The following is a 16,569-nucleotide window of genomic DNA, read 5'->3' as shown; positions in this document are numbered from 1 at the left end:
ACAAAATAGGATGTGGAAAATCAAAAACAAAAAAAACCCTTAAAACAAATCAGAACAGAAAGTAAAGCGTGTCGTTTTTCCAAGTTACTGCCTACAGTAGTTCAGTGAGGCCGAACGGCTGTTTGGTTGGTAAAAACACCCTGAGAGCTGGCATAGAGAGAAGTGAAAACCCTCCTGAACTCGACCAACTCTTTATTTCCATTACGCAGCCAGATATAAAACCCACAAATGTTGGTACTTTTTCTAAAAAAGTCACAAACTTCTCTAAACATTAGTAGCATTTCAATTAAACCTGATTAAAGGTACATGTTGGAGAACATGATGAACTATATATGAATGGGAAAAACCGTGCTTTTAATGTTTTGTTTTGTTCTCTGTGCAAACTGCTGACTTCACCAATAATATTTGTATGGCGAAAGTTTCCATCCTCTTATAAAAGCAGCAGTAATGGTTGTTTACCTGCTGACGCAGTAGAAGGCCACAAGGTGGAACAGATCTGCAAAGCTAATCCCAGATCCTTCGATTGAAAAGGCTGCAAACAAACAAAAAGCACAGGGTTCAATGGAAATGTGTCAGAACTGAATGTTTATGCTGCCTGAAACAAGAGCCCAGTCTGGAGATAATCTCTAGATATTTTAAGAAATGTAATAAAAAAACAACATTTTTATTAATGCTACTTAGATCAGGAGTCGACAACCTGCCGTTCTTTAATGCCCCCCTTGTGGCTCCCTGGAGCTTTTTCAAAAATGTAAGGTCAAACAATCATTTATGTTTCCAATGCTGTACAAATGTGTATAATAAATACATTCAAACAATAAATGTAAAAATTTCTTTGAGTGAAGATAGGCATCATAGCCTGCAACAAACGTTTCAGCATGGCGCCATGCCAGGCAGGTGGCTGTTATAAAAGAAAAAAAAAGCGGTTAGTGTGTCTCGGGCCATGGTTCCAAAGGAGAAAAAAGCAAGATAGCTGATAGGAAAAGAGGATTCAAAGAAGAATGGACTGAATCATTTGCTTTGCAGAAATTCCGGATAAATGACAGGAATTAAGAGATTAGATTAGATTTAAGATTTGATTAGATTTAAGAAGTGGATTGCATCTCCAAACTCCACTACTGCTGCTAGTTTTGTTGCAAGCATTGAAAACCGTCCACAGATCCTACAGGTAGCGCTCTGATGCAGGGATGGGAACTTTCTTCCATTTCCCCCCCAAATACTCAAAATAAAAATAACAAAAAATCTATGATTTCATCAATGCAACTAAACCTAAAACATTAGTATTGTCATGAAATTTAAACCTAAAGCACCAAATATCGTACAGCAGAGTCACATGACGTTCAGACGTGATTTGCTCCAGGATAAACATTTAATCATGACTGCTTAATATATATTAAAGCCCAGGTAGTCCTTTTTTTTACAGTGGGCTAATACACTTAAAGCCTGAGTTGCCAAATGAGGCTTATACTTTTACATTTTTTGTGGCTCCAGACAGATTTGTTTTTTGTATTTTTGTGTCTAATATGGCTGCCGACCACTGAATTAGATCAAACTTAACCATATATTTTGTTTCCAAAATGTTTCAGAGGCCTAAATATTGATTCAAATTCTTCCACTTTTTCCACCAGTAGCACCAAATCGGTCCCACAGCATAATGGTGCCACCACCATTCTTCGATGTGAAACCCTACCTTTCAACCCTCCAAAAATGCTTTTATTCTCTGTTGCCAGGTCAAACTGTAACTCATTTGATCAAAACAATTTCCAGAATGCATCAGGATTGTCCATGAGGTCCACCTTTACTGATACAGATGTTGGAGCAGAAGCCTGCACTTTGCTAAAGACCCTCTCAGTAGATGACATTAACCTGGCTTCATTGGAAATGCGCTTGAACCCCTCCTGTTTCTCAACATCCTGACATCCTCCTCTCATCTGAGGGCTGCAGGTCAGACGGTCCACACTTTTACACTAATGTTTGTTTCATCAGGAAATGATCATAAAACATGCCACGGCTGGTTCAGGAAGGCTTACGTCAAACTCCATGAAAGGCCTTCTAAAAGCTTCAGCTCGACTCTGTTGAATGTTTATGAACAAGAATTCCATCCATGAATAAATGATTGGATGAATGAATGAACGGCAGAAAACCAACCAAATAAATAACCTATTTAATTATGAAAAAAAATCCACAATAAATCCAACTATTTGTAGCAGCTCTAGTTTTTAGGACTAATCATAATTAAAAGGTGGATTACCAATCTAAGGATAGAAGACGCTACTGTATGGCTACAACTATGGATTATTTTAGGTATTTATCTATCTATTGATTATTTTTGTGGTTAATCAATCAATCTAAAAGAGATAGTTTTAGTAAGCTAACATTTATAAATATATTAACGTTTGGGATATAGAAAAATTAAATGAATTAAATATGACAAACTTGTTAAAAAAAACATGCTATACATATAAATAAATATATATTTTATGTTTGTTAATGTTTAAAGTTGATATTTGCAGTAAGTCGGTTAATCTTTTAGCAAATGGTACCATTTTAGATTCTGTGTATGATTATTCTTCATGTTTCTTTCAAGAAGTCGGAGCTCAACAAGCACTAAAAAGACTGATTGTGAATCCTGTTGCTTCTCTGATCTCATCTTTTCACTCAAACATTAGAAATCTTTGTCTCCTGTTTCATCACCTGGAAGCCACTCTAGGCTCTTGATGAAAAATGGTTTCTATCACTTCAGAAACTTTGCCAAGTAAAGGCCAGTTCTGTCAAACTGTGATCTTGACCTCATGATTTATTTTATTTTCTTCTTCTGGATTAAACTACTATATTTCTCTTTTAACACAGCTGTTCTAAATGGCCTCCAGCTGGTCTAAAATGCTGATGCATGGCTTTTAATTCAATCTGCCTGGTCAGACTCCCTAATATGTTACCGGTCCACTGTGGCCCCACACCTCTGGCTGCACTCTTTGGGTCAGAACCTTCTCATGGCTCCAAGGAGCTGCTTTAAAATCGGAGAAGATTAACTTCCAAGCAATTGCTCTGAGATTATGGAATGAGCTTTGTCTGTCCCCTCATGTTCTCTCCTCCAAAAACTAACTGAAGTCTTTACTTTTTAGGCAAGCTTGTTGATTGTGCTTGGTTTTTCAGCTACACTTTGTGATATTGTACTTTTATCTAACCGTTATCTTTTGTCTTTTTCTTTTTTTTTTTATAAAGCTCTGTGTTTTTATATTTTACTATTATTTGTTTCCTATTTCAAAGCATCTTATATGCAGTATGGACTTTAGGCAACTATTTAATTTGATAACCAAATTAGTTGATTATTTCAATAACTGATTAGTCATTTCAGCTCTAGAAAAAAAATTGTAAGCAGCTCTGGAAAAAAAAATAATAAAAAGAAGGGAAGTGGATGTGTGCTTGGTTCTAAAGTAACACAAAAAACCTGGATGACAGGCAGTGTGAGGTTCTGAGCCAATCAGAGGAGGGCACAGTAACCTGCTGGTTGCTCAGCCTGCCTCTGATTGGCTTACAGACCCATGACTTTCCTTTGATCTGTAATGAGCAGAGGAAGGAATGCAAATGAAACCTTACTAAATTCATAATGAACCTCAGAGTTATGCATCAACAGAAACCTAAGTAATACAGGAATACAGGCTCAGGACCACAACTGCACAATCCTGAGGTACAGGGATTTCCTTATGATGTCACGTTAATTATCAAATTTTTACTGTTTTAGGATCAAGGATGATAATGTTGGGAAAATAATGAACTGACTGATTGAGACAGGCTGAATAGGATTATATAGGATTATCGCCTCCAGTTGAACCTATTCTGTGTCATTAACATAAACTCTAAATACATTTTCTTGTGACAGAATGAGGTAAAACATCAGAGAGCGTGAATGCTGCAGGCCAGTAGACAGCTAAAGCTGGGGGCATTAGAGCTTTTAAAGCTCCTGTTTTTAACTGGTTTAAACACATCATGCTAAAATACAGTCGGTAAAAGCGGAGGAAGGTTTCTCTATGACTCCTTCTGTTTTGTAAGGCTGGGGTCATTTCAGGGAAAAAAGTCTACAGCCGCAGCAGTGCAAGTTTTCAATGTCATGACCCTTCAAATAAAAGCATTACTGTCTAAACTAGTCACCTTTCTAAGCTTTAAAAATGTATAAATGTACCGTAATAATATTCTAGAGGAAGGCATCTTAAAAGTCAATCAGATCTTCCTAATTCTTTATTTCTTTATTCTAATTATTTCATTCAGACACTAATAAATAACTCTAGTGCTACTATGAGTGAATCCGTGTTGACCAAACAGCCTGCGGACACACTTTCATTTCTCTTTCCTGAGGGTGAATTCATGAAGTCAAACTGCAAAGGCGGAAAGGAAACGTCATGAGAGGCTGACTCGGTCTGAAATGAGGTGAATAGTGAAATAAATATAAAAAAAACACCAAAGCTGAAACCCTTTCATTGAAATCTATAAGAACAAAGAGGTCTGACTTACCGTACTGACTCTCTCGGATGTTGAAGTGGCTGATGGGACTTTCTGAGTGATCCTCATCCAAACGCACAGACAGAACCTTCTTCTGCAGAACCGCCGACTTTCTTACCAGAAACACCTGAAAGAAAACACGATGAACCACGAAGCCCGCCTGCATAATATTCAACCCGATCCAGTGACCTCTCACCCCTGGAGGCTGTTTGAGCAGAATGGAGGACGCCTCGTCTTCACTGACCGCAAGCAGCAGCCACACCTGATGAGTTTCAGTCAGCCGGTCCAACACGCTCATCCTTCTCCGCAGGGAGTCATAACCAGAATCCCACTCACCCACCAGCCCACTGCAGTGGGGGGGCTGCAGGTAGGCACCACCCTGCAGCCTGAAAAAAAGGGAAAGACAGCCAGCCCAAAACAGCTGTATCATCTGCTGGGAGAAACGAAAAAAATACTGCAAACAAACTAGTAGAAGAAAGAATGTCATCTGTAAAAAAGCGCAGTCAGCAAACGTCCCGTCTGATACTGACTAAATTAACCTAAACTAAATAAATCAGGTTTTCTCCTCCAGCATAGATGGAGTCAAACAAAGTTAAGTTTCCAAAGCAGACAGAGATCACAACTTTGGAGAAGTGAGAACTTTTCTCAAAAAAACTAAAATCCATGTGCCTGCATGCGTGCAGCAAATCAGCGGAAATAAACTCTCAACTTATTGTCACCCAGAAAAGTAGGAGGAACCTTAATAATTATTACACAACATTTCAATCATGTGTTACTTAGTCATTCACAAAAAAACCCCCAAAATGTTTAATTTATGTTGCAATTGAATTTTTTTTTAGACAGACATTCCTATTTTTATAAGGCACATTTTAAACTGAGTAAAAAACTCTTAAGTTTATTTGCCCTTACAGCAGGTAAATAAGTTGATCCAACAATGGAATGAGTATATTTACAATTAAAATTAGATAATATGATGTTATGCACTTGAAATAAAATCATTTAGTTACATTCTCTTTATTTTAAATGTAAATCATCTTATTTTAATATTTAACTTGTCTACTTTCCTGCTCAAATCAAAGGAAAACGCACTTAATTCAAGAAAATTAAATTTTCAGTGCAAAAACACTGGTTTGTTTTAAACGACATTAAACCAACACTAAAGCTCTTGTTGACTCCCCCTTAGGAATGCGGAGTCAAATCCCCATTCCTAAGGGGGGGACATCTTCTTCCGTTTTTTTTTTTACTTTTTTAGAATTGTGTACAATGATAATGTGATCAAATATATTTGTGATATACTGTGCAATCCTAATCACTTATTGTTTTAAGAATATATATGATGATTTCTAGAAGTCTTACCATATGCAGCTGTCTCACTGCACTGGTGGATTATTGTCTTTATCTTAAGGTGAATCTTCTGAAGAGTATATTAATATTCTAAAAGAACCTGATGAACAAAAAAAACTTTTTGTCTATATCTAAGGCTGTAAGACTTTGTTAGATCATCTTTTTTAACCCACATAGTTAATAATGGGGTTCCACAAGGTTGACCTGTTGGCCCACTTTTATATCGGACATTTTGGGGGACTGGACGCTGACAGGCCACATGGTGTAAATAGCAAATAGTTACTCTACTTCATCCCTAATGGATGTGCCCAGAAATTGTTGATAAGAGGCATCCTGATCAGATGAACCACTTAAGGTGACTCCTTTCAATAATAAAAAGCGACTGTTTAGTCTGATTTAACCAGATGGCAGAGCTTCATCTCTATGGGTAGGCCTAATCTATTTACGCTGGGGAGGAAGTTGATTTGTTATTTTGCTTATGATCTTTATCTCAGATAATAGGCAGCAATTTATGCAAAAAAAGAAAAATCAAATTCAGGAACCTTTATTTTACAGCAAATAAAGCTAAATAATGACAGTTAGATGATAATAAACCAGGCTATTATTTTAAATTACGGTTATCTTGACTCATTATATATATATATATATATATATATATATATATATATATATATATATATATATATATATATATATATATATATATATATATATATATATATATATATATATATATATATATATATATATATATATATATATATATATATAATCTCAGGTTTTTAATCTCCCTTTTATACACATATACAGGGTCAGGGAGGAGTTAACACTTTTAACAATTTTCCATCCATATGAAAACCTGTTGAACCGCTTTATGTTTCTTCTGTCTGACAGCATTTGCGCAGGATTCAAAGTGAAGGTAGAGTGAGAGTCCAAAACCATTTTTTTTTTTGGCTTTTCTTTGTTCAACTCTAGATCAGTTTTAAAATTAACAAATAAATCAAAATCAAATTCAACCATCTTTCACTTAACTCAGGTCAGACTTTATATTTTTTAAAGGAATACATTTAGAAACAGGAAACAATAACTTCTTTTCTATGGATTTTTTTATATTTTAATTGTTTAAATAACAATGTTTTGTCCATTTTATCTAATCTGTTTTCACTTATCTAATTTTACGGTTATTATCAGCATTTTTTTTTTACCCTCATTATTTTTAAGTGCTTAGTAAATAAAGGTGGTATAGTTTATGTTTGTTTCTTATTCTCTCTAGTTAACTAAATTATCTTTGGGTACAGAGAGGTTCCTGCCATCTACAACAGAAAGGCTATTTATCATTACTGTATTTCCTCTTTCATTAAAATTCTGTCAGTCTGATTACGGTTTGGGATTTATACTTTACTTTTTATTTTCATCATATAAACTAACTAAATTAAATATAACACATCCTATGTTATTAGAATTTAAAAGGAAATTATTAAAACAGCTGCGGACGTGCAAAATATAGAAACAGTCCTACCCTTCTAACTCCACAGGATCCTTGTCCAAAGCTGGAGCCGTCTGCACCATCTCCTTCTTCAGCTCCCCGATCTCCAGAGCAAAGGTGTCAACCAGCTGGAAATGGACAGAACGAGAAGCTTAGACTGACGGAGGAAAGGAGGAGGACAACCGTCGGTAAACCAACCGAAGGCATCACTCAAAGATCATAACACAACAGACGCTTAGCTGGGCCGGACCAACGTGGAACAAAGAGAGGGGATCGTTCCTTTTCCTGTGTCGTTTCCTACAGCCAGGAAACGATGGGGGTGTTTTCCCACGCTACGCTCCATAGACAGAAACCTAAACACACTGGGACAGGAGGGCCAAATCACAGGATGAACTATTTCCTGACTGCAGGATGACTTAAGGAAAGTCCTTGATCTACCAGTATGGGGTCTTAAAATCCACTGGAGAAATTAAACTAAACAATAAAAAGATTTAAAATAAATCCTAAACGTACAGCAGAAATGTTTGTAAACTCAACCAATAGTTTGGGTCATAAGGGAGTGGTGGCCTAGTGGTTAGGGCATAGATCTTGGAGTCATGAGGCCACGTTTACACATATCTAGGGAAACAAATATTTTCCCCGTCCGCTTTCAATAATAACATTGTGCAGTGCACACAACATGTTTTTAAAAAAAAACTTGTCATTTACATCAACTCGCATAAATACGCTCCATTATAACTATTAGTGTTGCAAAAGTTTATTCAAATATTGTCACCCATCCCAGGTAGGCAATAAAAAGTTCTACTGGATTCACTTTGTATTAATCTTTTTCCTGCTTCACAAAGGTAGGCAGCAGCTTGACAAAGCCATTATTTGACATCCAAGTAGTATGCAGTTCTTCATATAAACACACACACATCAATTTCTAACAGATGGTATCAGTATCGGTCGATACTGCACAGCCAGGTATCGGGTATCAGTATCGGGGCCAAGAAATGGCATTGGCGCAACACTAATAATTACTGTATGCCAGAAACTGAAAACATCAGGCGCTCGCATGACCTAAAGTATTTTCTGGTGCATAATGTGACATTTAAGAAGCTAAAACGCTGTTTATCCCTGCTGACACGGCAGCACATAACCGGCGCTATCAGAAATCTCCACTTTGGCCGGAGGTTTTAGAAATAATCGTTTTCTGTGATAAAAACTGGGTTTTGGTGTAAATGAGAAGCCAACCGCAGGGCAATATCAGCGTTTTCCCTTTGTGTAAATGGGGTTGGGAGTTGAAAACTCACTCCCACAGACTGCCACTGTGGGTCCCTGAGCAAAGACCCTTAACCCCACACTGCTCCCTTGACGCTCACAATGGCAGCCCAGTGCTCCTCATGAGGATAGGTTAAATGCAGAGAGTGAATTTTGAGGCGCTGTACTTGTGACAGTGTAATGACAATAAAAACGCTGAAAAAAAAAAATTATATACATGTATATATATATATATATATATATATATATATATATATATATATATATATATATATATATATATATATATATATATATATAAAATAAAAGAAATCAACATGGGAGCCATTTCTTTGAAAATATGAAAAGTTTGGGCACCTCTGATCTAAAGCACTGGGTCCTCACTGTTTTATTAACCTTTATTTTCAAAGGAGAGATATTTAAAAAAGATTCAAAAAGAAAATCAAGCAATGCATCATTACAAACAAAATACAGTTCTGGATAAAAAAAAAAAAAAAAATTCTATCAAAATAATACTGTGCTATATTACATATAAAGAAATTAAAAACTAAATATTAAGCCATATGTGTGCAGGTTTCAGGCCACATATTCACTAGAAAAATTAACACAATTTTAAAATTTCTGACCATTAGAGTTCTGCTTTAGTGCTTTTTGATGGTTAGTCATTCATGCTTTCGTTCTAATTTAGGAACAGCAGCATAATGAGTCGGGTGGAGCGTGTTTTAGTCATAGAAGCTTATAATACGTCACAAAGAGAGGGAGGAAACATTTCTATTAGACATTTATAAATAAGCGCATACCAGTGGATTTGGCTTTTGTTATGTAAGGATTACCAGTTTACCATAGAGCATTAAAGGTAGCAGTAATGTGAATGTTAAGACCGTTTCATTATAAAACATTCATAACATTGAATTTCTGCAGTGAAGTGATGTCAGAGTTGTGATGTCACCATAGCAGAGTTTGGCAGAAAAGAAGTCAAAGATGAACACGTTATGTTTGAGTTATTTAAATCTGTAACCAATTAATGTACTGTTAAAATGAGAGACTACCATCCAGCCAGACATACATTTCTATGTATTTAGGAACCTGTTGAATAATTGTATAGTTTCAAAGAATGATGCTTGGAAGAGCTGTTCTTCTGAAGATGCTGAAGAAGTTTAAGTGTTACCATCCCCGGTGAAACATATCCTGAGGTCATAACAATCAGTGTTACGTTTATTGGAGAAAAGAAGAAGCAGCATCATGATGTGCAATAAATGTTGGTCCACCCCCGTCTTATCACTAACATCTAAATTAACTTCTATTACTTGGAGCAAATCTGGACATAACTAAAGTCTTAAAAAAGCTCCAGCCTCAAGATGTGCACATCTTTCCCTTTCACCTCCAACTGGGAGGAATCCCCTGCAATGTAAAAATCAAAGACAAGAGAGGCGGCTCTTGTAATATCCACCAACAAAATCAGCAAACCTGTTAAAAGCTGTATAAGAGACCAAAAACAAACAAAAAAATAAAATAAAAAGGAACTTCAGAACACAGTGAAGAGCTGGCCTTTGGTATAGCTGTGATTAACACATTTTCCTCATCTGGAGGTTTAATTCATGATTTAATCAATCAAATTATTTAGATAATCTTCTAGTAAAGTTTGAGCTACTTTAACATACGAATAAGAAATGACTGCTTCAGAGGAACTGAGAGATTAAGTTCATTTTGAACTTTAAACACCAGGGGGCGTCCTTTACCAATAATACAGACTTGAAGCCAAACCACAGTTACCACAGCACCCTGTAGCCCCCCACCCCCCCCCTCACAGGGCTAAGTGGAACCAGCTGAGTTAAAGCCACAAACCCCCTCAGCTTTAGTGGCAGGTAAGAAGTCAATAACCCAACCTGAGTTATTAAAGGAGAAACAACCCTACCCCGAAAAGACCGCCCCCTCCCCCTGTCACCCCAGGCTGAAAAGGGGGGGTATCTCTGAGTCGTCCCCACAGCTGTAGTAGGACTAGTGAAGCAATCACAACTTTTATGAACTAAAAGGTTTTTTTTAGTTTCAGATGGAGATCCATAAAACCAGATGTTACACACAGGGTGACCTTCTAGATTTCTCCACCTTTTACCCTCTAAATATATTTTCATGATGTTTTCAGTATTGTACTTCCTTAAAGGGACACTATGCAACATTTTTCAGTTAATTAATGTGTTACATAACGTTATGGATGACTAAATGAGTCATTTCAGGTTGAACAAAGGTATTCTCGGCCGCCCTGGTGGTCTGTGGGGGAAATACTGCACTTGCAACTGCAGGAGCACCGACCCGCACCCACAGGCTCAGAAGTCTCGTGAGAGTCAGTCTTGCTTTACGGCGAGAACTGCTACACGCCCCCAGTTAAAAGCATTCTCGTTGCTAGCACAGTGGCAATCTTTGTGCAGTTATGCTACGTTCACGCAGCAAAAGCAGCAAAATCGCGTCTGTTGCTTCCTTTTTGCTGCTTGTACCAGTTAGTTCTGACGCGTGGCTGAAGCAGCTTTGCTGCTCTGGTGCAAAAGTGTGTCTGAGGCGCGTTGGGCGGAGCTTCACTATCCTTTCTCTGCCTTGCAGCTATATTTGCTGTGATCAGTGGGAATAAAGTAGTTTTAATATGTGTTTAAGTGAGAAAATACACCTGAAAACGTAATCAGTGCAGTCAGTTCATTCAGATTATTATCCTGCCTTCAATATTTTTTCTGTCGGAGCCGCTCAGACCCCCACATACCAGCGGTGCGCCGACAGTATGGATCCCTTCATCAGCAGCGGTTCACCGCGGCAGCTGGTAGGTGTTTTTCATCTAAATAATCCAAACTGCATATTCTGCCGGCAGATTTCTGCATTTTCAGTTAATTTAGGCGTCAATAAACTGTTTAAGAGGAGTGATCATCAGCGCTGTGTCTCTCTCCCTGCGTTAAACGCACCCGACGCGCTGCTTCAGCTGCTCAGACGTGCTGCGCCTGGTGCTTAAAACGCGCCGCGGGACCTTTTGCAACGCCTTGACGCGCGTCAACCATTGACTTTGCATGTAAACTCGCTGCTTCTGTCGCGCCAGCTACGTCCAGTGTGAACGCAGCGTTAGTCATTCGCTGCTAAGCTCAAAACAACCGCGCCTGGCTTGACGGAGAAACCAGGAGAACAGCTGAGCATATTTACGACAGTGCACTTTTTATTTTCGCCCTCTGGAGGGAGCCTCACTGGAAAATCAACACCGGTTGCATAGTGTACCTTTAAATGCTATTTTTATTAGTGTATCACTATATTAGTATACCTTTTTAGTTTCACTTCTTCAGCCATACAAAAAGGTATGACGCATAATTTTAATGATACATTTTGGTCATTCAAAACTAGAAATACAGGCAATAGTTTGGATCGATAGCTGATCATTTTTGTAATCCCAAAAGGGTCAAGATTATGCAAACAGGCTCAAACAAACTGGCCAAAAAATAAAGGTTTTGTCGTTAACATTTGGGCCATGACCAAAAGAGTTACAAGTATATGAAGTTGGTGTTTGGAAAGGGAAGTTTTAGCATCTCTGCTGTGACCCAGTCACACGTCAAGCAGAAGATGATGAGTTCAAGTGTCACTGTCTTGGTTCTAATTAAGTTTTCTTTTGAGTTTTCAGTTTCACTTTGATCCATATTTTTCTTTGTTTTTTAGCTTTATTGGTTTAATTCCTATTTTGTGTTTATTTCTGGATATATTTGAGTTCTTAGGTTTTTCTTTGTTGCCCTTTTGTGTTGGTCTCCTTTTCCCCTAGCTCCTTCTAGAATCCTCTGTTCACACCTGCTCCCAATCAGCTCATTAGTTCTGTCTTTGTTCAGTCTCCCATATATACTCTCCCTGTATAGTACCTCATCTTTTCCTGGCTACTCATGTATGTTTTCCCTGATGTCTCCAAGGTTGACCTCTACTGTACATTTGGGTCCCCAAAACCTCAACGCAACCCTGACAGAAAAACATGGATCAAAGTGAAACTGAAAACTCTAAAGAAAACTTAATCCGAACCAAGACCGTGACAGCAAGTATATGTTTACAATTATACGTTTTAAACAAGGTTCATCTGTCAGATTTAAAGTTAAAAATAATGCATAAGCTGTTCTTTAACATAACTTATTAGTATCTCTACATAGCTGTATCAAAAACGCCTTTTTTGTACAGATGAAATATTGTAATCTTAAAAGTGTTTTTAACAGCTGTAGGCAATAAATCAGGATATTTAACAGGAACGTTTGTAATTAATCAATGTAATGTTTCAACTAGTTGCTGAAATAAAACAAATCTATTATACTATATATATATGACGTTAGTGTGATGTTTTAACTGAGCACCTTTAACAATTTAAATACATTTATACTTTAGAAAAACACTTCCAGGAAAACAGGGAGTTAACCCTGTATGTACAGATTATTTAAAGAACACAACATTTTTTCTTTTTGGCCGTGGAAAGCATAGGGACGACTTTTACCTCTTGCTACGGGACGCGTGGTTAAGCATGTTGAATAAAACTAAGCAGGCTGTAGAAACCGCAAAGATGAAGTGAGGGTCAGCAGGCATTCAAGGCTGTTAAATGACTCAATCTGGGCCAAACCTTTAAAAAAAGGGAACTGACTGATACACGCAACTCAAAAACAAAGGTTTGTTGTTTTGCTGACATTCATGAACCCTTCATTCATCATTCATCCCGGTTTGTTTCTACATTTCAGTCGTCAGACTCAGGCTACAACAGTAAACAGACCTAATTATAGAGCTGCAGCTCTCATGCGATTTGGGCTCCTTTAGGCCTGTGTGTTACAGTAGAGGAGGTAAGCGTTTCTATGCATGGGCTGCTGTTAAAGCAATTAATGGAGTCAATGGGAAACTATGAGTTTGGTTCTTACCCACATACAGACACAGTTTTCACAGAGTTGTTAAAGATAATAAAACTGTTGAGGAAATACCGTCATCCTGTTACCCCTGAGTGCAGACAAACTTCCTGATGTGAGGAGAGCCGCAAATAATGCTAGATTTAGGCTACGTTTGCAGTAGCAGGTTTTGCAAGGACAGCAAGATTTTCCAGTGAAATACGACCCACTGGCTGCAGAGCAACAATAACACAAAATGGGACAATATTTTACTGCATATATCCTTTACATTAAGAAATTCCTGAAGCTATTATTATTAATTAACGCACACAAAATGCTCAGTGATCAGAGCTAACTAACTACTTCTCTACCCATCCTTTACTTGGACAGTAACAATACTTCCTGCAACAAAAAAATTATGAATGGTGGTGAAGTTAATGGAGATAATTATGAAAGCTGGCAAATTTTTGAAGCACAAAATGTGTAACTCTAACGTATTGATGCTCCCTAACTGCTTATTTTCTTTTCATAATACAGCACATTTTAATTTCATGTGATAAATTGACATATAGGATAATTAGGATGCTTATTAAGAAATACAGGTGAAAAAATTTTCAGTTTTATTCACAAAAGCATATATCTCTATTCAGCTCTTTTGGCAATACTTTGCAGAAAGAACCTTTTTTATAATTAGTTACATAACGAGTCTAATTTGTTTTTGTTTTTTCGGTTAAACATTTTATACATTTTAATATAAATTTCAGTAGGCCTGAATAAAGTTTTAACTCTGTTTATTAAGGAGCTCTAAAGTCCTAACATCTTTCCAATATGCATCAATGAAAAAACTGAAATATGCGTAAGTTGGTCTTTCCTAAAAAAAAAGTGTATTTTCCCCTTGATTTTAGCAGGTACATAAGAAAACTTGCCAATGGAATAATATTGTTTATGTTTAAAAAAACAAGAAATACACTAATATCTTATTTGGGGTGCATAAATACTAATATCATTTGCAGATCATCTTATTTTGGGCCACATTTGGCCGCAGTGGGAACAGGTCCTACTGAGAACAGAGCAGAACCTCCTGTGCTGCTTTTTGTCACTGGTTAGCTGCTGCTGCAATAGAGCACACATTTAATTCATTTGAGATTAACTCATTTCTTGGAATATTTCAAATCCCTTTAAATTGTGTATTTTACATATTTCCAAAGCAATTTGAAACCCAAAGTCAATGTCATGATTGTGCCGTTTGTGGACTTCTCTTTAAACTCCTTTTTAGGTTGCTCAGTTGCATTTGATTTATGGTAATCTGTGTTTTCTTGATAATTGTTTTTTTTTTTCCCTTTTGTGTTATATTTAAGCAGTGTTTTATTTTTTAAGGTGCTCTCTGTTGCCCCCTTTCGCCACTCTCCTTTCCCTTAGCTCCTTCTAGTTACTTCTGCCTACACCTGCTCCCAGTGAGCTAATTAGCCCTCCTATTGTTTCTATCTCCCATAAATACACCTCATCTTCATCTATTCTTTGCTGGATCCTCGTCATTCTTTTGGTTTATTCCTCCCTCTGGACTCCTTTGGTTGTTGAGTTTTCATTGTCGATCTGTTCTGGACTTGGGATTTTATATTTTATTTTATGTTTTTTCCTTAAATCTGCCTTTGGGTCCTCTAAAAACCTCAACACAACCTGAAACATAATCCCTGCTATAATCTTTTTCTGGCAGAAATTTCTGTTACTGTGTGTAAAAAAGATTAATAAAGTTTATAGTAATTAAATAGAACAATATAATATTTAAAGCATACTCCACTGAAAACATCTTTAAGGCTGATTTTGACATCTACAGCTGATTTCATTTGGAGGAACGTGCTTTGCTGTGTGGAATGGAGAACAGCTCTGATCACTTTAAGGCTTTTCTCTGCTAATTGATTAATCTTTTGATAATTTTTTTTCAATTAACCAATTAATAGCTAAAACTATGCTACTTATAGGGGTTCTGGATGGAGCTTATTTAAAGACACAAAAAGATTTTCATTTTAAGGGAGAAATGTTTAGATACGTTTTTAGAATTACAGCATAATTACAGATCTAAGTGTGTTTCTTTTTTAGTTAGTCTGTACACTCCAGTTAACCACAAATCAATCACTTAATTAGTTTATGATTGCTTCGACCTTAGAGGTTACAGGTAAATGCTTTGATCAAAGAATGGTCTAGTTAAAGTACAGGCCTTAATCCAGCTCAGAATCTGTGCAAAGAATTAAAAACCGGTGCTCTCAGATTATTCCTTTCTGATGGCATTTGATTTAAGCAGCTCTGAGAAAATGAAAGGAAAACATTTTGGAACAGATGTATGGCGCAGGTAGAGATCGCACACTTTCAGCCACATGTAAACCGTGCACTACTTAGTCTAGGTCTGTAACAGAAATCCACACTTTTTTTTGTTTATTGGTGGGTTCAAATGGTGGCTGTGCAAAGTATTTACATCCATACCACATTTTAGCGAAAGAAAATCATATGAAATGATAAAGGGGTATGATTAATCTAAATGCAGAACAGGCAGTAAAGCCATGTACACTGCAAAAAAATTCAAATCTTAATAAGTAATTTTTCCTTAAAATAACTGCATTTGTTATTGGATTGAGGGAGTAAGTGACACACTCTGCCAATGGAACAAGACAATTTACATTTAAAATAAGAAAAAACAACTGCATTGTCTTGTGTCAAGTGCATTTTTATCTTATTATCTTATTTTAAGAGTAAAAATACTCATACCATTGGCAAATCCTCTTATTTATCTACTCAAATTAAGGTTAAATTCACTTAATTTAAGAAATCTTCACTTATTTCTAGATAGTTTTTGCAGTGTAGCTTCATTTTACAGACCCAAACGAGCAGAAAACTTGCTAATGACCTCAACCAAAGCATGCAGATCATGCAAAACCAAAGAGAAAACCAAATAGAATATGCAAATTTGTTGTCTCCCAATTGTTGTTTCTGTTTCTTATACTGCAGTGTAAGAACAAGACAAAAACCAGTTTGTTTTTTTTCTCAGTAGGAAAATATTTAGGTGATTGCTTCTAGTAGATGGACATACGAAAATAAAGCTGTAGGTGCTAAAGCTTCATCAGG

At 36.7% G+C, this 16,569-nt stretch overlaps 1 protein-coding gene across 4 annotated transcripts in view; it reads right to left on the bottom strand.

Moving 5' to 3' along the window:
- rin2 (Ras and Rab interactor 2) overlaps window positions 1-16,569 on the bottom strand; it is a 53,367-nt gene that overhangs the window by 31,176 nt on the left and 5,622 nt on the right. For all 4 annotated transcript variants that reach the window (XR_005280177.1, XM_038278554.1, XM_038278555.1 and 1 more), the window contains exons 3-6: window positions 7,358-7,452; window positions 4,691-4,880; window positions 4,507-4,621; window positions 460-532 (exon numbers count right to left, since the gene is read on the bottom strand). Coding sequence is in view for 3 of the 4 variants with exons in the window: in XM_038278554.1 (XP_038134482.1) it covers window positions 460-532; window positions 4,507-4,621; window positions 4,691-4,880; window positions 7,358-7,452 (473 nt within the window). In the remaining variant the exon portion in view is untranslated. The remainder of the gene's footprint in view (window positions 1-459; window positions 533-4,506; window positions 4,622-4,690; window positions 4,881-7,357; window positions 7,453-16,569) is intronic.

Source organism: Cyprinodon tularosa, unplaced genomic scaffold (assembly GCF_016077235.1).
Source record: "Cyprinodon tularosa strain WSP-4 unplaced genomic scaffold, ASM1607723v1 ctg142, whole genome shotgun sequence".
Classification (NCBI taxonomy): Eukaryota; Metazoa; Chordata; class Actinopteri; order Cyprinodontiformes; family Cyprinodontidae; genus Cyprinodon; species Cyprinodon tularosa.
The sequence above is the reverse complement of the archived record's forward strand: the minus strand, read 5'-3'. Positions and strand labels throughout refer to the sequence as shown.